Source organism: Oncorhynchus tshawytscha, linkage group LG17, assembly GCF_018296145.1.
Source record: "Oncorhynchus tshawytscha isolate Ot180627B linkage group LG17, Otsh_v2.0, whole genome shotgun sequence".
NCBI classification, from domain to species: Eukaryota; Metazoa; Chordata; class Actinopteri; order Salmoniformes; family Salmonidae; genus Oncorhynchus; species Oncorhynchus tshawytscha.
Window position 1 is genome coordinate 4597228 of NC_056445.1, and position 23312 is coordinate 4620539.

Below are 23312 nucleotides of genomic sequence, written 5' to 3' on the forward strand. Positions count from 1 at the left end.
TACAAGCTCTTAACCAACAATGCAGTTCAAGAAATAGTTCAGAAAATATTTAAAAATGTAACACAATAAAATAACAATAACAAAGCTATATACAGGGGGTACCGGTACCGAGTCAATGTGCGAGGGGAAAGGTTAGTCGAGGTAGGGGCACATGTAGGTCGGGGTAAAGTGACTATGCAAAGATAATAAACAGCGAGTAGCCGCAATGTAAAAACAAAGGGGGGGTGTATCAATGTAAATAGTCTGGGTGGCCATTTGATTAATTGTTCAGCAGTCTTATAGCTTGGGGGTGGAAGCTGTTAAGGAGCCTTTTGGTCCTTTGACAGTTTTTTGGGCCTTCCTCTGACACCGCCTAGTATATAGGTCCTGGATGGCGGGAATCTTAGCTCCAGTGATGTACTGGGCCATACGCACTACCATTTGTAGTGCCTTACAGTCAGATGCCGAGCAGTTGCCATACCAGGCAGTGATGCAACTGGTCAAGATGCTCTTGATGGTGCAGCTGTAGAACTTTTTGAGGATCTGGGGACCCATGCCAAATCTTTTCAGTCTCCAGAGGGGGAAAAGGTGTTGTTGTGCCCTCTTCACAACAGTTTTGGTGTGTTTGGACTGTGATAGTTTGTTGGTGATGTGGACACAAAGGAACTTGAAACTCATCGATGTTAATGGGGGCCTGTTCGGCCCGCCTTTTCCTGTAGTCCACGATCAGCTCCTTTGTCTTGCTCACATTGAGGAAGAGGTTGTTGTCCTGGCACCACACTGCCAGGTCTCTGACCTCCTCGATATAGGCTCTCAGATCAGGCCTACCACTGTTGTGTCGTCAGCAAACTTAATGATGGGGTTGGAGTTGTGATTGACCACGCAGTCCTGGGTGAACATGGAGTACAGGAGGGGACTAAGCACGCACCCCTGAGTGGCCCCAGTGTTGAGGATCAGCGTGGCAGATGTGATGTTGCCTACCCTTACCACCTGGGGGTGGCCGGTCAGGAAGTCCAGGATCCAAGGTCTCTTTTCCAGATGAGCTCTGTATAGCACCAAAATACACATCAAAATACAATAAACACATTAAACTACACATTTATATACACATTCAAATACACGTTATTATGCACAACAATACGCAAAACAAAATGATAAAAAATGATTCAGTAAAAAGGCCTCCTAACCGTCTGAAATGCCCTAGATGCACTAATTCCTCCAGTTTTAAAGTGCATTGTAGATCATTCCACATGCAAGGCACAAGGAAACCAAAGGCTGTCCTGAGCTGCCAGAGTCGCCCGTCTGTCCGGTGCTGCCGGAATCTCCCGTCCATTCGGGACCCGTTTCTAGGGTCCCCAGTCCGAGGTCGGCGGCGAGGTTCGCCACTCTAAAGAGGCCACGGAGGCGGGTAAAGAGGCGGGCAAGGACTATGGTGGAGTGGGGTCCACGTCCTGCGCCAGAGCCTCCACCGCGGACAGACGCCCACCCAGACCCTCCCCTATAGGTTCAGGTTTTGTGGCCGGAGTCCGCACCTTTGGGGAGGGGTACTGTCACGTTCTGACCTTAGTTCCTTTGTTTTGTCTTTGTTTTATTATGGTCAGGGCGTGAGTTGGGGTCTATGTTCTTTTCTCTATAATTTGGGATTTCTGTGTTTGGCCTGGTATGGTTCTCAATCAGAGGTAGCTGTCAATCGTTTTCCCTGATTGAGAACAATACTTAGGTAGCCTGGTTTCACCTTTGAGTTGTGGGTGTTTATTTTCTGTTCAGTGTTTTTTGTATTCACCGTTCAGGACTGTTTCGTTTCGTTCTCGTTATTTTGTTTTGTGTTCATGATAATAAATTATCAATATCAATATGGACACTTACCATTCTGCGTTACAGTAATGGAGCTAAGCACAGGCAAAATCCTAGAAGAAAACCATGTTCAGGTTTCAGCAGGACAATGACCTAAAACACAAGGCCAAATCAATAGTGCAGTAATATCTAACAACGTATACCTAACAATTTCACAATAATACACATAGCACACACAAATCTAAAGTAATGGAATGGAGTTAAGAATATATAAATATTTGGGTGAGCAATGTCAGAGCGGCATATCAAATCAAATGTATTTATATAGCCCTTCTTACATCAGCTGATATCTCAAAGTGCTGTACAGAAACCCAGCCTAAAACCCCAAACAGCAAGCAATGCAGGTGTAGAAGCACAGTGGCTAGGAAAAACAGCAGGGAGTTGAAAACAGCAGGTCTGGGACAGGTAGCACGTCCGGTGAACAGGTCAGGGTTCCATAGCCGCAGGCAGAACAGTTGAAACTGGAGCAGCAGCATGGCCAGGTGGATTGGGGACAGCAAGGAGTCATCATAACAGGTGAGGCATGGTCCTAGGGCTCAGGTCCTCCAAGAGAGAGAGAGAAAGAAAGATAGAATTTCTAAATTAATTTACTTACTGACTTTATTGTCCCCATGGGGAAATTTTGTTGCAGTGTCATGTACACGTTTAAAGTGGCGTTAAAATACAAAACAAAATTAGAAAACATCACAAAATCCATTTGGCCTATGTCATTTCATTTAGTCTCATTATGATACAAAAAATATAGGCTAGTTCAAAAGAACAAAATATCATATTTTGAGTTGACTGTAAAGGATATTATACTTAAGATTCATCTGAGGTTCAACTTTAAGTCACGAGCATCTTTTAAAACTATTTTGATACTCACCTCATGTTTTTATGAATGAGAATTTAGTCAATTTTGCTTTGAAATCAGTATTTGTCCATCTCACCCATTTGTTCCCATTTTCAATCAAAAAATATGATATGCATGAGAGATTCACAAGACTATGACATTGGAATGTCGTAAAATGCTGCCCTTTCCGGACACTCACATTCAAATGTTTTTCACCTCTCATTGCTCCCATTGCAAAAACATGTCCGCCTAAGGAAATCCAAGGCCTGTCCAAAGGATTTGGTTTGGCGCCGGCCCTGATGTATATCTAGTAGTGATATTATATCAACAATATGAGTAATGTAATTATGAGAACAGCAGATAACTGCACAGCTAGAAATGTTTGAATGGCCTTCAGTTTTGTAAAGGAAAATATCATGTGTAGTGAATAGGGTTGCAAAGAGTCTGAAATTTTCCGGAAATAGTCCATGGGAAGTTAACTTCTTGACGCTACCCATCCTGTTAGCGGGATCATTTTCGTCAGCAACCGCTAAATAGCATAGCGCCACAGTCAAATAATATTACTGAAAAATATTCATATTTATGAAATCACAAGTGCAATATTGCAAAACACAGTTTAGCCTTTTGTTAATCCACCTGTCGTCTCAGATTTTGAAATTGTGCTTTACAGCGAAAGCATTCCAAGCGTTTGTGTAAGTTTAACGATAGCATAACAAAACATTATGTACACTAAGCATTAAGTAGCTAGGTCACGAAAATCAGAAAAGCAATCAATTGAATCGTTTACCTTTGATGATCTTCGGATGTTTTCACTCACGAGACTCCCAGTTACACAACAAATGTTCCTTTTGTTCCATAAAGATTATTTTTATACCCAAAATACCTCTGTTTGTTTGTCGCGTTATGTTCAGAAATCCACAGGAAAGAGCGGTCACGACAACGCAGACGTATATTCCAAATAATATCCATAATGTCCACAGAAACATGTCAAACGATTTTTATAATCAATCCTCAGGTTGTTTTTAAAATATATATTCGATAATATATCAACCGGGTGTGCAGGTTTTTCAATAACACCGGGAGAAACAATGGCCGCTTTACTCTATAGCGCAAAACTCACTCTGAGAGCCCCCACTAAGTGGTGAAATCCACTTACGCAATGTGATCTTTCACGCTCATTTTTAAAATAAAAGCCTGAAACTATGTCTAAAGACTGTTGACACCTTAGGGAAGCCATAGGAATCTGGAATCTGGTTGATATCCCTTTAAATGGAGGATGGGCATGCATAGGAACAGAGAGGTTTCAAAATAAGAGGCACTTCCTGATTGGATTTTTTTTTTTTTACTCACAGAAAATATTTTTTACAGTTTTGGAAACTTTAGAGTGTTTTCTATCCTAATCTGACGATTATATGCATATTCTAGTTTCTGGGGCTGAGAAATAGGCAGTTTCAAATGGGTACGTTTTGTAGCCAAAAACAAAAATACTGCCCCCTACACGCAAAAGGTTAAGCCCTGGAATTTGGGGACAGTGAACCTTTTTTGTGGGATATACATGTCTTGCGGCATATTTTGGTTCAACTAACCCCAATTCAATGGATTTGCCACCCTCTGCAGGCACAGTGCATTTTTCCATCACATGTGCAGTGCATTCTTCCATAACATGTACAGCTGATTGTCAAGATCTTTCACAGGAACCAGATGCTATTGAGCACACGGTATTGAGCACACACTTTTACACTGTCTGAGCCACTACATGCCTTCTGGTAAGTTTTGATTACAATACTGGTTGGGGTGAATATATTTTACAGGACATACATTTTTTTTAAATCAATACACAGAATAATCTTTTTTTAAACCTGCATATTTAGTTAAAATAAATGTATGTTAGCAGGCAATATTAAACTAGGGAAATTGTGTCACTTCTCTTGCGTTCATTGCACGCAGTCAGGGTATATGCAACAGTTTGGGCCCCCTGGCTCGTTGCAAAGTCATTTGCCAGAATTTTATGGAATTATGACATAACATTGAAGGTTGTGCAATGTAACAAAAATATTTAGACTTATGGATTCCACACGTTAGATAAAATACGGAATGAATCCGTATTTCACTGAAAGAATAAACGTTTTATTTTTGAAATTATAGTTTCTCGATTTTACCATATTAATGACCTAAGGCTCGTATTTCTGTGTGTTATTATAATTAAGTCTATGATTTAATAAAGCAGTCTGAGTAAGCGGTGGTAGGCAGCAGCAGGCTCGTAAGCATTCATTCAAACAGCACTTTACTGCGTTTGCCAGCAGCTCTACGCAATACTTCAAGCATTGCTCTGTTTATGACTTCAAGCCTATCAACTCCTGAGATTAGGCTGGTAATACTTAAGCACCTATTAGAACATCCAATAGCCAAAGGTATATGAAATACAAATGGTATAGAGGGAAATAGTCCTATAATTCCTATAATAACTACAACCTAAAACTTCTTACCTGGGAATATTGAAGACTCATGTTAAAAGGAACCACCTGCTTTCATATGTTCTCATGTTCTGAGCAAGGAACTTAAACGTTAGCTTTTTTACATGGCACATATTGCACTTTTACTTTCTTCTCCAACACTTTGTTTTTGCATTATTTAAACCAAATTGAACATGTTTCATTATTTATTTGAGACTAAATAGATTTTATTGATGTATTATATTAAGTTAAAATAAAAGTGTTCATTGTTCATTCAGTATTGTTGTAATTGTCATTATTACAAATATATATATACAAATCGGCCGATTAATCGGGATCGTCTTTTTTGGTCCTCCAATAATTGGTATCGGTATCAGCGTTGAAAAATCATAATCGGTCGACCTCTAGTGGACATTGAGGAGGTCCAGGGAGAAGACATGGAAGCCTGAGTGAAAGACAACCAAAGCTTTAGTTTCTAGACTATCATTTTACAGATGTATGTTGAAAATGTTTTTGGGAGATGCGATGGATCATTGGGGATCATTCAATATTCTCTTTCTTTTGTTGTTCAGTGAAATCATCCCATGTGAAGAGTCAACTCATTTAGTTCAAGTTAAATTCGTAACTAAATGTTTTATTTGATTTTTATTGTAAGGATTTAATCATTTGCAATTATGTCTACTTATGATAAGGTAAAAGGTTTATGTTTCTGTCTCCATATGATAAGGTAAAATATCCAATGCAAAAGACATCAACATTTAAATGGTATTAATTTGCATATATTTCCGTTAATTCCCATATATTCCCGTTAATTCCCTTGGAAAGTTTCCACCTCTGAATATTCCCCAAAATGTGCATCCATAGTAGTGAATGTATCTGTGACAGTAAATGTGTAAAATTGGGAAATCTATTAATTACCCCCGGGAAATCTTTAGATTATCTGTCACACTGTTGTGGACATTTCCCTTCTCATTGGTAAAACTAAATTATCTAAGGTCTGAACAAGCCTTCACTGGAAAGTAACTGCATAAACCAAGGGTGTCAAACTGATGTCTCAGCGAGTCGGGTTTTCGCTCCTTGTTTGTTTTTTCAATTGAGGTAATTGATTAGTAAGGAACTCCCCTTATCTGGTTGTCTAGGTCTTAATTTACATTAATTGGGAGGAAATAGCAAAAACAGCAGACAGACGGCCCTCCAGGAATTAAGTTTGGCCAATTCAATACGATCTCGCTTTGTCGTCTATGCTCCTTTTAAAGGTAATTTCCGATTTAAGCCAACATATGCAGTGTTTACCAAGATGGTAACATTACCTTTTAACCCTAGCCCATTATCTGCTTGTCCTCTCACTATTGTGTCTCAGCACCAGAGGAGCTGTTCAACAACCTGCCTCCCTCACAGCCCTCGCCCCCTTCACTCGTCAGACACAGCTTCACAGGCCTCTCCTCGTCCCCCTCCTGCTCACGAGCTCCCCGGCCTGCCTCCGGACATGACCATTTCCTGTTAACCCCCGGTGAGCTGTTTCTTCCCTCCAAACTCGAGAATAGCAATAGAAAAGCAGTTTGAGTGCCAGAATCTGGTCTAGTGATAAAACTACCAACTCTGAACCACATATTCCCTCAGTGGCAAGGGTTAGATCCATCAGATGGCCACAAATCTGCCGCCTCCCTATTCCACTGTCCTTTAAAAAAGCTTGATTCTACAAAATGCATATCTCTGATACCAAACTCGGAAGTTCTCCTGACTTCAGAGTCTAGGGAGTTAGTTTTGATGTTGTCGGCACGAAGCCCCAATAATGAATGGGGCTCTGCTTGTACTGGTTGGTTCTTCCCTGTCTTTCTCACTCAAACACCCACACACAGACACACACAGCCCCCCCGTTCATTACAACTGTTTGATTTTCAAATCTAAACAACCAGCGTTCTCAACTCCCCAGGAAAAAGATAACATTTGAGAGAACCAATATATGCATTTGCTTTGGAGGAGAACGGAATATGGAATTATAGCGACAGCATGTCCAGACCAGTGGGTTACAGCTCCTGTCGCTGTGCCACCTGGTCTGCACATCTGCCAGGTCTGTGCATCTATCACTCTCATACACTGTAATTTAAAAAATGAAAGTCCACAATTCTACGTGGATAGATGACAAACATGCAGTTATTGTTTGAAGTGTAGACAATCTTTTCCCCTCACAGTTGTAAATGGTTTGGTTTCAGATACTGTGTTTGATATGTTGAGCGCTGTGGCCCCTCTGCCCCCTGTGAGGAGACAAACGGGGGACAACATGAAGAGCCCTATCCGGACATCACAGTCCCAGGAGTACGACCCATTACCCCCCACCCAAGGTACAATTTAATACTGTAGGATTTTTTTATTATTTAATAGTTTCACTTTTTGAATTATTTAAAATACAACAAACAATAATGTATGGAAAAAAACTGTTAAATATCTGTGGATTGATGAGGAATTGTTAGAAAATGTTATGGGTGAGAGAGATGAGGCAAAAGGAATGGCAAATAAGTCTGGCTGCATAACCTACTGCACATTTTGAAATCATGTGACTAAACAGAACAAAAATAAGAAGAAACTATACTATGCAACAAAGATAAATTATATAAAGATTGATAGTATGAATCTTTGAAGCACCTTAAATAAAATTTTGTTCAAAAAGGCAAACTCAGCTCCATCATTTATTGAATCAGAGGGCTCATTCATCACAAAAACCACTGATATTGCCAATTACTTTAATGATTTGTTCATTGGCAACTTAGACATGACATGCCAGCAACAGACTCCGAACCAACACATCCAAGTATAACTGACCAGATAATGAAAGACAAGCACTGTCGTTTTGAATTCAATAAAGTGAGTGTGGAAGAGGTGAACAAATTATTGTTGTCTGTCAACAATGAAAAACCACCGGGGTCTGACAATTTGGATGGAAAATTACTGAGGATGATAGCGGACGATCCTATTTGCCATCTCTTCAATCTAAACCTACTAGAGAGAGCGTGCCCTCAGGCCTGGAGGGAAGCACAAGTCATTCCGCTACCCAATAATAGTACAGCCCCCTTTACTGGCTCAAATAGCTGACCAATAAAGCATGTTACCAAACCTTTGTAAACTTTACATAAAATAAATGAACAACAGGCTTTCAGCCTGATTATAGGGAAGGGTATTCAACATGCACGGCACTCACACAAATGACTGATGATTGACTGAGAGAAATTGATAATAAAAAGATTGTGGGAGCTGTTTTGTTAGACTTCAGTGTGGCTTTTGACATTATTGATCATAGTATGTTGCTGGAAAAACGTAGATGTTATGGCTTTACACCCCCTTCTTATATTGTGGGTTGAGATGTATCTGTCTAACAAAACACAGAGGGTGTTCTTCAATGTTAGCTTCTCCAACATAAGCCAGGTAGAATCAGACATTCCCCAGGGCAGCTGTCTAGGCCCCTTACTTTCAAAAAATCTTTACTAATGACCTGCCACTGGCCTTGATTAAAGCCAGTGTGTCTATGTATGCAGATGACTCAACACTATACACGTCAGCTACTACAGAGACTGAATTGATTGCAAAGAGCTGCAGTTAGTTTCAGAATGGATGGCAAGAAATACGCCAGTCCTAAATATTTCAAAAACTAAAAGCATTGCATTTGGGACAAATCATTCACTAAACCCTAAACCTCAACTACATCTCATTGAGGAAATTGAGCAAGTTGAAGTGACTAAACTGCATGGAGTTACCCTGGATTGTAAACTGTCATCGTCAAAACATATTGATACAACAGTAGCTAAGATGGGGAGAAGTCTGTCCATAATTAAGCACTGCTCTCCTTTCATAACAACAATATCAACAAGTCAGGTCCTACATGACCTAGTTTAGTCACATGTGTGGTCAGGTGCCACAAAGAAGGACTTGGGAAAATTACAACTGGACCAGAACAGGGCAGCACGGCTAGCCCTTAAATGTTCACAGAGAGCTAACATTAATAAAATGCATGTCAATCTCTCATGGCTCAAACTACTTGTTTTCGTCAAACATATAGACATGTTGATACTTCTTAAACTAATAAACTGTCTGTTTAAACTACTAGCACACAGGTCAGACACCCATGCATAACCCACAAGACATGTCACCAGCGGGTCTCTTCACAGTCCCCAAGTCCAGAACAGACTATGAGCCATGGCTACATGAAACTCTATTCCACTTCATCTGACTTCCGGCGCCGACAGAGATGGCCGCCTCGCTTCGCGTTCCTAGGAAACTATGCAGTTTTTTTTTTTTTTTTTACGTGTTATTTCTTACATTAGTACCCCAGGTCATCTTAGGTTTCATTACATACAGTCGAGAAGAACTACTGAATATAAGATCAGCGTCAACTCACCATCAGTACGACCAAGAATATGTTTTTCGCGACGCGGATCCTGTGTTCTGCCTTACAAACAGGACAACGGAACGGATCCCATGCAGCGACCCAAAAAAACGACTCCGAAAAAGAGGGAAACGAGGCGGTCTTCTGGTCAGACTCCGGAGACGGGCACACCGTGCACCACTCCCTAGCATTCTTCTTGCCAATGTCCAGTCTCTTGACAACAAGGTTGATGAAATCCGAGCAAGGGTAGCATTCCAGTGGGACATCAGAGACTGTAACGTTCTTTGCTTCACGGAAACATGGCTCACTGGAGAGACGCTATCCGAGGCGGTGCAGCCAACGGGTTTCTCCACGCATCGCGCCGACAGAAACAAACATCTTTCTGGTAAGAAGAGGGGCGGGGGCGTATGCCTTATGGCTAACGTGACATGGTGTGATGAAAGAAACATACAGGAACTCAAATCCTTCTGTTCACCTGATTTAGAATTCCTCACAATCAAATGTAGACCGCATTATCTACCAAGAGAACTCTCTTCGATTATAATCACAGCCGTATATATCCCCCCCCAAGCAGACACATCGATGGCTCTGAACGAACTTTATTTAACTCTTTGCAAACTGGAAACCATTTATCCGGAGGCTGCATTCATTGTAGCTGGGGATTTTAACAAGGCTAATCTGAAAACAAGACTCCCACAGACAGAGAGACTGAAAAACAGCTTCTATCTCAAGGCCATCAGACTGTTAAACAGCCACCACTAACATTGAGTGGCTGCTGCCAACACACTGACAATGACACTGACTCAACTGCAGCCACTTTAATAATGGGAATTGATGGGAAATTATGTAAATATATCACTAGCCACTTTAAACAATGCTACCTTATATAATGTTACTTACCCTACATTATTCATCTCATATGCATACGTATACACTGTACTCTATATCATCGACTGCATCCTTATGTAATACATGTATCACTAGCCACTTTAACTATGCCACTTTGTTTACATACTCATCTCATATGTATATACTGTACTCGATATCATCTACTGTATCTTGCCTATGCTGCTCTGTACCATCACTCATTCATATATCCTTATGTACATATTCTTTATCCCCTTACACTGTGTATAAGACAGTAGTTTTGGAATTGTTAGTTAGATTACTTGTTGGTTATTACTGCATTGTCGGAACTAGAAGCACAAGCATTTCGCTACACTTGCATTAACATCTGCTAACCATGTGTATGTGACAAATAAAATTTGATTTGATTTAACCAGAAACCGTGGATTGATGGCAGCATTCGCGTGAAACTGAAAGCGCGAACCACTGCTTTTAATCAGGGCAAGGTGTCTGGTAACATGACCAAACAGTGCAGCTATTCCCTCCGCAAGGCTATCAAACAAGCTAAGCGTCAGTACAGAGACAAAGTAGAATCTCAATTCAACGGCTCAGACACAAGAGGCATGTGGCAGGGTCTACAGTCAATCACGGACTACAGGAAGAAATCCAGCCCAGTCACGGACCAGGATGTCTTGCTCCCAGGCAGACTAAATAACTTTTTGCCCGCTTTCAGGACAATACAGTGCCACTGACACGGCCTGCAACGAAAACATGCGGTCTCTCCTTCACTGCAGCCGAGGTGAGTAAGACATTTAAACGTGTTAACCCTCGCAAGGCTGCAGGCCCAGACGGCATCCCCAGCCACGCCCTCAGAGCATGCGCAGACCAGCTGGCCGGTGTGTTTACGGACATATTCAATCAATCCCTATACCAGTCTGCTGTTCCCACATGCTTCAAGAGGGCCACCATTGTTCCTGTTCCCAATAAAGCTAAGGTAACTGAGCTAAACGACTACCGCCCCGTAGCACTCACTTCCGTCATCATGAAGTGCTTTGAGAGACTAGTCAAGGACCATATCACCTCCACCCTACCTGACACCCTAGACCCACTCCAATTTGCTTACCGCCCAAATAGGTCCACAGACGATGCAATCTCAACCACACTGCACACTGCCCTAACCCATCTGGACAAGAGGAATACCTATGTGAGAATGCTGTTCATTGACTACAGCTCGGCATTCAACACCATAGTACCCTCCAAGCTCGTCATCAAGCTCGAGACCCTGGGTCTCGACCCCGCCCTGTGCAACTGGGTACTGGACTTCCTGACGGGCCGCCCCCAGGTGGTGAGGGTAGGCAACAACATCTATTCCCCGCTGATCCTCAACACTGGGGCCCCACAAGGGTGCGTTCTGAGCCCTCTCCTGTACTCCCTGTTCACCCACGACTGCGTGGCCACGCACGCCTCCAACTCAATCATCAAGTTTGCGGACGACACAACAGTGGTAGGCTTGATTACCAACAACGACGAGACGGCCTACAGGGAGGAGGTGAGGGCCCTCAGAGTGTGGTGTCAGGAAAATAACCTCACACTCAACGTCAACAAAACTAAGGAGATGATTGTGGACTTCAGGAAACAGCAGAGGGAACACCCCCCTATCCACATCGATGGAACAGTAGTGGAGAGGGTAGCAAGTTTTAAGTTCCTCGCCATACACATCACAGACAAACTGAATTGGTCCACTCACACAGACAGCATCGTGAAGAAGGCGCAGCAGCGCCTCTTCAACCTCAGGAGGCTGAAGAAATTTGGCTTGTCACCAAAAGCACTCACAAACTTCTACAGATGCACAATCGAGAGCATCCTGGCGGGCTGTATCACCGCCTGGTACGGCAACTGCTCCACCCTCAACCGTAAGGCTCTCCAGAGGGTAGTGAGGTCTGCACAACGCATCACCGGGGGCAAACTACCTGCCCTCCAGGACACCTACACCACCCGATGTTACAGAAAGGCCATAAAGATCATCAAGGACATCAACCACCCGAGCCACTGCCTGTTCACCCCACTGTCATCCAGAAGGCGAGGTCAGTACAGGTGCATCAAAGCTGGGACCGAGAGACTGAAAAACAGCTTCTATCTCAAGGCCATCAGACTGTTAAACAGCCACCACTAACATTGAGTGGCTGCTGCCAACACACTGACACTGACACTGACTCAACTCCAGCCACTTTAATAATGGGAATTGATGGGAAATGATGTAAATATATCACTAGCCACTTTAAACAATGCTACCTTATATAATGTTACTTACCCTACATTATTCATCTCATATGCATACGTATATACTGTACTCTATATCATCGACTGCATCCTTATGTAATACATGTATCACTAGCCACTTTAACTATGCCACTTTGTTTACATACTCATCTCATATGTATATACTGTACTCGATACCATCTACTGTATCTTGCCTATGCTGCACTGTACCATCACTCATTCATATATCCTTATGTACATATTCTTTATCCCCTTACACTGTGTATAAGACAGTAGTTTTGGAATTGTTAGTTAGATTACTTGTTGGTTATTACTGCATTGTCGGAACTAGAAGCACAAGCATTTCGCTACACTCGCATTAACATCTGCTAACCATGTGTATGTGACAAATAAAATTTGATTTGATTTGACTTGAAGTAACTCACGCAAACAGCAAAATCTGATTTTTTAAAAACCTGATTAAAAATACACCATATGGAACAGTGAGGGCTGTGAAATTTCGCAAACACACACATACAAACACACATAACATACAGACTATACACACGTGTACACCTGGATTGTGTTGTAGTAGGGTAGTGGCCAGGGGGCGCGCACACACTTAATGTATTGTGAAATAATATGTCAAATGTATTTTAATGTTTCAAAATTGTATTATAGTGTATATTACTGCCGAGGAAGAGAAGCTGCTGCCTTGGCATAGTAAATAATAAATACATATGCATGAATCCATTATTGATAATTATTTAAACTTTTTTGAATAGCTCTTAAAACCACTTATGCTAAAAGCCACTTGAAAGAAGCTTTTTACCTACCCATCATCCATTGACTTATCCATTCAATTTTCTTTGCAGTGGACGTAGATTATTTGCAGGCACCTGCCAGGCCGCCTAAGCCACTCCCTCGGAAGACCCCTCCGGACATCCATCAGAGGAAGAATCATGGGCAGGACTCAGCCAGTGAGAGTACAGACGCCAAAATCGCCAAACTCATGGGAGAGGGCTATTCTTTCGAGGATGTGAAGAGGGCACTCATGATTGCTCAGAACAAAGTGGACGTGGCACGGAACATTCTCAGAGAGTTTGCCTTAGTGGCCCCTAGACTCAAACTATAACTCTGAGAAGGGGACCCAAATAGGAGACAACTTGTGCCTCTGTGTGTGCTAGGGTAGAAAGAAAGGGCTTATTTTACCTTGTTATCCCTCGCTAGCTCGTTCTGACCAAAAAAAGATGGTAAGTTTGGAAAACGCTGATCCGTGGACTGCATTTTTCCACAGTTCGGGAGTCCATCCACAACTATCTGTTCGAAGCTAAATCGAATCAGAGAGACAGAGAACAGAGTTTGTCTACCAGCATGTTAATCCTGTGAAGGAAAGAATTCAGGCGAGCTTTGCCAGTGCTGGCCTCTGCGTTACCCTACTGCTCCTGCCACCACTGCTGCTGATCCCCCTCCCCACCTGCCCACCCCCCAGCCTTTCATAATCAGCCAATCAGGGGTGAGGTGTCTGTAACAAACTGGCCTTGGCTCATGTTCTTCTATGTTTATTGCCATTGTTGCCTATGGTCCTTATTCCATCTGTCTCAAACACACATAAAGACCCGTCCATCTCTCTCAATCCCCTAATTCTCTCTCTCTATCCTTCTCTCTCCACCTCTCTGAGAGGTATACTAGTGTACAGTCCAGTAAAGATGGTGTTCCTGGTGCCCTAGCTGAATTCTCTGCCTTAATGAGCAGCTGCAGTTGTTGTTGTAGGAAGAGGCTGGGAGAGGGAGGCTTTTGAGTGTGGTTATCGACTCCCAGAAGCTCCCAGGTCGGTAGCAGAGGCACCATTAAGCCACTCTGGAGGTCAACTATTGCCTTCTCCACTTCCTTCCTCCAGAAGCAACCTGGCGAATATACAATAAGGAACGGGGTGGGACAGTAACGTGACCCTTAACGGTTCCTCTCGTCTCAGAACCGCAGATGAAACCAGATACAGCCTTATGTGTGTGCGTGCATGTGCATACGTGTGTGTTTGTTTTGATTTCTTCAGTGAAAGACAACAACCCCACTGAAAGTATGTTAACTTGAGGGGGCACATGCATTCCCGAGACATTCCGCTCAAGGCACAAACCGTTATTAGTACACTTTTGCTCTTAGATTATTTAAAAAAAAAAGTATGTTTTTTTTTTTTTTTTATGTGAAAAAATTCTGATAGAAAATGATACCACCGAGCCAATACCTTTGCTTTGACTGGTTCTACAAATGAATATACATTGTGTTGTTTAGTGTTAGTCAATATTATTTTGAAATCTGATTGTCCTTTTGTTGCCTAGTTATTGTACGCTGAAATATGTAGACGCATTCCCACACAACCGGAGACAAACTGTACGTCCGAATTCCAGGGTGCATTGCTTTGACAAGGGTGTCTTTCAGAGAGAACCTCTGAGCAACTACGCTGCTCCTAATGTGACTCTTGCGTCCACAATCAGGAATTTTAAAGGGCTTCAAGTCGATATCAAGAGGAATGCCCCAAAAAGCCGTTAATAACAAAGGAGGCATTTTCCCTTCACTCCCCTGTGTCAACTACCTATTGCAGTACCAACCCTGGCTTTGTCAGTTTCAATACAATAACTGCATTATTTCTCCTCTCCTCTTTGAAGCTTCATTTTGCACTGGTCTAATTCTTTTTCATCGTTAAACTTGAAAGTCTCAAACTGAACATGTTTTATTCCATTTGGCTCCTAAAAATGGATGGGGGAAGTGAAGTGGCCTTCATTAGGTTAGAAGGGGAGGTTTTCTGATTCTGTTTCTCTCTCTCCTGCCATGAATTTTGTTTGATGAAAATGAATTGTGGAACGTGTTAAGCATTGTGATGTGTGCAATTAACTTATACATTATGAAAGCCTTCACTTCATGATTATTGTCATTGTTCAGTAATTAAAGTGACCAGTGATTTGTTTTGTTTAAAAAAAAAAGTTTTTTCATAAAAGCAAGTATTAACATGAGTCTTTCATTTTTTTACATTTAACTGGGCAAGTCAGTTAAGAACAAATTCTTATTTACAATGACGGCCTACCCCGGCCAAACCCTAACGACGCTGGCATAATATTTGAAGGTCTGACTTGAAGTTGAAGCTTAAATTTGCTGTGATTGTCTGACTTGAACATATATGAAACGTGTAACCAGTGTAGCTTTAATACATTTAATTTGCATAGCGCTTTTCATTACAGCAGGAATCTCAAACAACAAAACATGATGGAAATGTGTTTTTGTTTAAATTGGTGCTGACATACCTTGGAGAAAAAAAACACTACTTAAAAATGTACACTTTATTCTCAACAAAAGTACAAAAAACAAAATTCAGTATTCACAATACTTTTGTGGCCTTCTCATCTTACCCTCTTTGGTTTCACTGTTGACCTGATTATACTAAATTAAATGCATGGAAACACAACTTTCCTATCATACTTTCCTATCATCATCCTCACCGTTTCAATTACAGGCCTTCAGATCCTAAAAACAAAAACACAAAAAAAAATCTCTACTGTTTTATACACCCCTCTCTCCATGTAACTCTCATTCCACCATACAGTACATTTTCAACCGTTTAAATAATGCACGTTTGAGGTTGAAATCAGAATGTGGTGGTTCTAGTAAGCCGAAGTGCAGCTAACCTGACATGTCTCACACAGTATAAATAGAGCACAACACAAGCTGGACATTCACACCTGACGTATTTACAGTGAACCCCTTCAAACGGCAAAACAGAAACATGAATAAATACACTAGTAAATGGCCTTTCACTACAGTATGACACCGGAGAGGGAGACAACACCGTTTTAACTGAAATCTGAGAGAGATGCACAATAAAAAATATATTAGTGTTATGACTATATCTGATTTAACAGCTAAAAGAGGGGGCAATGTCAGCAGATTCATATGAATGCTCCATTTCTCACATTTCACAACAACATGTGTAACTCAAGTCAGGCAAAACTTTTTAGAAAAACAAAAAAGGTAGCTACATTTTTGTGCAGAACGGCTGGCAAATCTGACCTGCAAATGTCTTGCATGGTTACTCCATCAACCAATTAGATAAAAGTGAGCTGATTTGCATTTTGTGGAGATGTTTGAGGCTAGCATCATTCAGTTTGTTGGTTCCAAACTTACACCGACAACCAACAGTCATAATATATATATATATATATATATATATATATATATTATTCTGTATCTTAGAAATTGGGATGAGACATTTTCCTCACCTTATTTAGTTTGTAGCTAGTAAGTGAGACCCAATGGCTTACGCTAAGACAAGTTGCACTAAAATAAAACACGTAAATTGTGATTCAGCCAATTTCTGATTGTCCAGCACAACAAAAAGTGTAACCCCAATAATTGAATTGGTGAGATTTGCAATTGGCCGCCACACTAAAAGAAGAATGTCCAGATATTTCCATTTGCCACTTTCCCCCACGGGGATAACAAAGAACATTTAGGGGAGTAACAAAAAAAGGTGCAGCTTAAAATAAAATTGAGTGCAAAGATTTGAAATGTAAGGGTAACAGTGTAGAGCAGCTAGCTCACCTAAAAAGTGTACAGTGAATTTGACATTATTTTACTAAATTAAAACAGGAAAAAAAAGAGAAGACTTAAACCCACCACACCATCACAATACGCTAAACAATTGAGCATTCACCAGGAACACAAAAAGAAAATGAGAAGCAGTCTTCAGTGCTGACTGAAAATCAATGAACAACACAAAATGTTTATCTTTTTTTCCTCTGAGACTGTGGGTGGGACTGTTAATCTGGATTATAGGAAGCATTCTGCAATACATGCTGCTCATTTGGAAGCCAATCAAATGCCTTCGTTTCGGTGTCGTTCCAAAGGTCAAGGGCTCTTCTACTTATTTCCTGAAACAGAAATCAATGCACTCATTTTTAACAGGAAAATAATCAAGCATCAAACTATGTTTGAGTCCTATAAAAACAAGATTTCTTATCAAAACAGAAAAACTTCTCGCCAACAACAAGGCAAGGTAAATGTCAAATTATATTTTTAAAATGATCAATTCAGTGCATTGTCAGTGCATACCTTCTTCGTCTCTCGAGTACAGCCCGGCTGTCCCTACACCTTTGCTTTGCACTCCTCCAGTTTCTTGCTCTCTTCGGACGTTCCGGCTTCCTTCTCTCCTGTTTTCCAGGTCCCTCGTCTGAAGAAGAGATTCACTTTACTTAAAACTCCTATTTTTATGTAATTCTTCCCTCATTGTAATATACTTATTACACTTTGGGCTAGATTTACTAAGCCAAACCAGGAGCAAAGTTTGCATTTACTTCAATGTCTTATACGTTCTCAATCTTTAATATACCTTTTTATTCTGTCCTCAACGTTTACGTCCCTCAAGATTTAGGTTTGTAAAAGGTAAGTGCAGATGCTTAATAAATCTGCCCCTTTTTGTTTTGGGCAGGAATATGATCATACTATACAACTAAAATATAATGATACGTGTAAGTGTGTACCTTGATTTCATAATGTAAAGCCAATAGAACAGCCCCACAAGAGCAGCAGCTATGATGAGCCCAACAACAATGAACACAATCAGTAAAGCCTGGTCCGAACTGTCATCCTGTGCCCCTACAAACAAAAACAACATGTCAAACAGTGCACCAGCAAAAACACTTGTCTACTCTCTCTCACACACACACACGAAGATGGATAGTACTGTATGAGTGGGCAAGCAAAACTAAATGAAGATGTGGGAGCCATGTTTGTATGAGCACTACTGCTGTTAGTTTGGTTGTTTATGGGGATGACATTTGAGAAGGGTTTGTCATGCCGGGCTGTTCAATCCCCAAGAGCGTCAACAAAGCCATCCAAGGCTCCCGAGTGGCGCAGCGGTCTAAGGCACTGCATCTCAGTGCTAGAGGCGTCACTACAGACCCTGGTTTGATTCCAGGTGGTATCACAACTGGCCGTGATTGGGAGTCCCATAAATAAGAATTTGTTCTTACGCGACTTGCCTAGTTAAATAAAAGGTTAAATCAATAAATAAGGCTCTCAGGAGTCTAGGTATCAGAAGATAGTGTAATCCAGTACCAGATGCTTTCACCTCTACACAATAGTCAACAGGGTTGTTATCGCTTCAAATGAAGTAATACTCATAAAATGATAGGCTTTAAAAGGAAAATATATATAATTCACACCAACCCTGGTAGTTGGTGGCCCTGTATGGTTCAGTTTGTGGATTCGATTCCCAGGGCCACCCATTTGTAAAATGTATGTATGCATGACTAAGTCGCTTTGCATAACAGCGTCTGCTAAACGGTACCTATTATTATTATTTATTATATTAGTTGGGCAGCCATTTTCAAGCCAAATAATTCAAATTGGGGGGTTAGGGGGATATCTTACCTTTTCCTGGTATTTTTTCGTCCTTAATTACTGAAATCAGATATAAAATGAAATTAACTTCCAATTAATAATATACATTATTAATTATATATAGAAATTAAACTGGGTACTGTTTCCATGAGTTGAAAAGCAGAAAAACTGTAACAGCTGAAATTGCTATAAAAAAAGTCAAACAAACCCTAACCATTCCAAATCAGCCAGAAGAGTGTAGATTTGGTGAGCAAGCAAGTGGAAATTAGGCACTTTTATTTTGCTTTGTATACTCTAGCAACAGTAGTCCATTTTGTCAGAAGTAGTGAGAAGGAAATGTAATGCAGCTTGACCCCGAGAGGAAGAGATAAGGGGGGACAGTCCAGCACCTTGACACCATAGAGATAGATAGAGGACTCATCTTTATATACAGTATGGGCAGTGCCATTGAGGTTACAACTCATAGGAATCCCCATCCAGTTGACTACATTGACTATTTTAAAATGGTGGAAGCCCTCAATGGCACTGCCCATGGTAAAACTGCCTTTTGGCCACTAGAGGCCTCTATCATTCTCTATGCTCGACAAAGACAAACCAAACCAAACTAAACCGATGCAGAGCAGAAAGAGAGACAGTGAAGGAAAGAGAGAGAAGGGATGAGAAAGGAACAGCCAATGGCACAATGTTCAGTGGATGAAATTAATCTGTAAAATCCAGCATTAGCCTTCAGCATACCTACCATGGTGACATTAATCTAATCATTTTATGTTTAAAGAGCAATAAAAAAAAAACATTTAAAATGATCCTTCGCTTTACTTGGCGGTTGTTGATTGGTTTTTACTTATTTACCCTCTGTATAGGCCAATGGATCTACAAATTGACAACCAAGGTAAGTCATGTGACTTTTTCCACTTCTATCATCCCCAAACATAATAGGGCCCCATAAAGCCCCCTTTACACAGGACTAGAATTACTATAGAACATCGGTTATGTCATTATTACCCCAGCATGTCTGTTTTTCAAATGGACGATTCCCATGTGATTAGTTTCACTAAACTTTCACGTCACTAGCCTTCATTATGGATAAAGTCAAAATAACAATGCATATCAATAAGAACCATGAACAGTTTACAGACATTGAATTAACTGATGTATTATACTCTTTTAAAAGAGAAGTAGCCACGGGGGGAAAGTTGACATTCATCTGTAGGCTTGCACTAGTCAAGTGGGAAGGGTGTTGTAAGGCTACTGTAAGTTAGCGTTTGGCACTTGTTAGCTGCAGTCGCCACAGGTGCACTCACAGGAGGAGACGTTGAGGGCCATGAAGTGATTTCCCAGCTTGTTGGTCGCAATGCAGGTGATGGTCAGGTTTCCTGTGGGCACCACCGTGATCTTGTGAGTTGCCTTGCCGTTGATATAGGAATTCTCCTCCTGATAGAACAAAGCCATTTGGGGCGTTTAGAAGGAGCACACACAGGCATATGAACAAAAGTCCAACAATAGACTTCGGCCACGCTTTTTCTAACATGTACGCACCTACACCACATTAAAACATACACATTTAAACTTTTAACAAATGTCTAAATCTACAGATGTGGTCAAATATATTGGCACCACAAATTAATCAAAAATGAAAAGCTTGAGTCAATAAAGTATTCAACCCCTTTGTTATGGCAAGCCTAAAATAAGTTCTGGAGTAAAAATGTGCTTCACAAGTCATGACTACCTATATGACTACCTCAACTCTGTACCCCACACAATTATAAGTAAGGTCCCTCAGTCGAACAGTGATTTTCAAGAAAAGACTAGTGATGTTTCCCAATGCTTTGCAAAGAAGGGCTCAAATTTAAAAAGCAGACATCGAATATCTATTTGAGCTAGTGAAGTTATTAATTACACTTTGCATGGTGTATCAATACACCCAGTCACTACAAAGATACAGGAGTCCTTACTAACTCAGTTGCCGGAGAGGAAGGAAACTGCTCTGGGATTTCACCATGCTTGGCTTGGCTCCATTCCGTTTCTTTTTTATCCTGAAAAAGTCACTACCTTGGAAAATAGTTAATAGAAGGTGTCTATTAGAGACGGGAGTGAAGAAATCTAAAACACCCTGGACACCGATGAGAGAGGTTTGGGAATAATAACTACTAATATGGTGACATATGGCCCCGATTCTCCAAGCGGAGCTAGAAGATTTTAATAAAGCCATGGAAGCGCTGAAAGAAGCGCACAAGTATTCTACCAATTCGGCTCGAATATGGGTAATTAATAGATGTACTGAGCTACAAAAAGACTGGGTACAGGAGTACATTGATAGAATTCGCACTTCGGCTTTGATGGCAGGTTTGAAACCTGTGATCAAATCAACAATTGTGGGGGTTGTGGATGAAACGGAGAAAAATGTTTTGAGAGTGGAATATAACTCCGGTCACTTCGCAGACGTGCGAGGGGTTAATACGGCCACAGTGAAAATCACTATCAGTGGTTTCAATGGCCAAGGTAAGACGAAGAAACATAGCAACAAAAAAAACATAAACGTAGGGAGATAGTCTACATCTAAAACAGGGAGTTATCGGATATTGGAAGAATGAGTGTAAGGTGGTACTGGAACCTGCTGCATTCGGAGGGAATGCTGCTATGCAAGTGTTTGCATTTTTCGGTTCAATCGATAGTGGTTCATAGAGATTACAGTTTCTATGTGAAGGAAGACATATGAGATCACGTCTTAACCCAACTTTTTAAAAGATGCCAGGATCAAATATCGCAGATTCCTTACGATGAGAAATTGAAGAATCTAGGCAAAATGCCAGGGCAATCTAGAGGTAACAAATTTAAATGATTTGCAAACTCAGAAAGCCTTGTTTTTTTTGATCTCATGAGACATTTTATGTTTTTATTATGAAATAGATTTACATTTTATGTCGTCTTATTCTGAAATAGATTTCTAGAATGTACGAAAGGGTGGAGGGCGCGGTGGTCATGGAGAATAGTACATGCTAAATAAAAGATGCATAAATGATGGAGTAGGCCATAAACGGAGTTCCAGATAACTGAGGCCTGTTCATGTGTTTTTTACCTACGGTTTACCACACACCAGCATACACACACAACTTACCGCTTATGAATATGCGTTATTGGTGTTAATACTGTTCAAAAACAGAGTCTTTTCAATTCAGTTTTAATTTGGGTATGCAGAAGGATGTAAATGTTTGAAAGGTTTTTAAATGGTTTCAGACGGACAGGGAAAGAAAAGGGAGAGGAAATATTTAATGGTGTCGAATGCCCTGTATCCTGACTTTCTGGTGAGGCCTGATCAAAACAGGTGGGATTTAATTATAAAATGAATGAGAAACACCAGTTTCTGTTTTATTTTTCCATTACTTTATGATATATTATTATTTTCTTGTGGGGTTATCAAGAGTTTTAATTCTAAGTTGATTGGTTATTAGAATCTGTTTATTTTTTGATTTAACATGTTTTTGAATCACATGTTCAAAGGGAAAATGACCAGTTCCCTGGAGTCATGGTCTTTGGGTAAATTTAAAATTCAATCTTATTTGCAGGTGCATGGCAACAGTTGAACAAGAAGGAAACCGCACACTGCTCTTGATAGTATCACTGATATTTAATAAGCTTACGTATCGGCCTCAGCTTTGCCGGCTGAATTTAACAATTCACCACTTATTGTGTAAAGGAGAGGTCGCAATTTATGCAATAAATTGGTTCATGCCAACAGCCTGCCACAAAAAAAAATCAGCCAGGCTCTTTTACGCCCTCTACCAAATGGTAGCTATAAATGCAGAGGATGTGCACAGTGCAACAATATGATGAAGTGTGAATATTTCTGCAACCCACACACAGGAAAACGGTTCCAAATAAATGACATTACTACGTGTTCCACCACCCATGTTATCTACATTATTAAATGTCCATGTGGGCTCTGCTATGTCGGTAAAACCTTCCGCTCTCTCAAACAAAGAAGTAGTGAACATAAAAGTTCAAATCAGGAGAAGCGACAGGGATTATCCAGTCGCAGTACATTTCAATGACCTGAAGCATGACATTTCTACCTTTAGATTTTGTGGCATAGAGAAAGTTAAGATATCGGACGGGGGGGGTGATATTAATAATACTCTGAGTAACAGAGAATGTTTTGGGATTTCCACCCTCCTGACATTATTTCCTAAAGGACTTAATGATGAAATGCCTATGTATGTTATGTTGCGAATTTGAACATGAATTATGTGCCTATTGAAGATTACTCTGATGTTTTTCGTATGATGTAACCAATGACTAATGAAAACTTGCCATGTCCTCATTG

The 23312-nt window shown here is 40.8% G+C and overlaps 2 protein-coding genes across 3 annotated transcripts in view; one reads left to right on the plus strand and one right to left on the minus strand.

Annotated features, from left to right (window-relative positions):
- Positions 1–15931, plus strand: part of cblb (Cbl proto-oncogene B, E3 ubiquitin protein ligase) — a 158911-nt gene extending 142980 nt beyond the window's left edge. For both annotated transcript variants that reach the window (XM_024376769.2, XM_024376768.2), the window contains 3 exons: positions 6479–6628; positions 7332–7460; positions 13477–15931. In XM_024376769.2, the coding sequence (XP_024232537.1) occupies positions 6479–6628; positions 7332–7460; positions 13477–13736 (539 nt within the window). In that variant the 3' untranslated portion in view covers positions 13737–15931. The remainder of the gene's footprint in view (positions 1–6478; positions 6629–7331; positions 7461–13476) is intronic.
- Positions 15793–23312, minus strand: part of alcama (activated leukocyte cell adhesion molecule a) — a 75665-nt gene continuing 68145 nt past the window's right edge. The window contains exons 12-16 of the mRNA XM_024376771.2: positions 20293–20422; positions 19022–19051; positions 18130–18244; positions 17702–17819; positions 15793–17520 (exon numbers count right to left, since the gene is read on the minus strand). Coding sequence (XP_024232539.1) covers positions 17735–17819; positions 18130–18244; positions 19022–19051; positions 20293–20422 — 360 coding nt within the window. The 3' untranslated portion in view covers positions 15793–17520; positions 17702–17734. The remainder of the gene's footprint in view (positions 17521–17701; positions 17820–18129; positions 18245–19021; positions 19052–20292; positions 20423–23312) is intronic.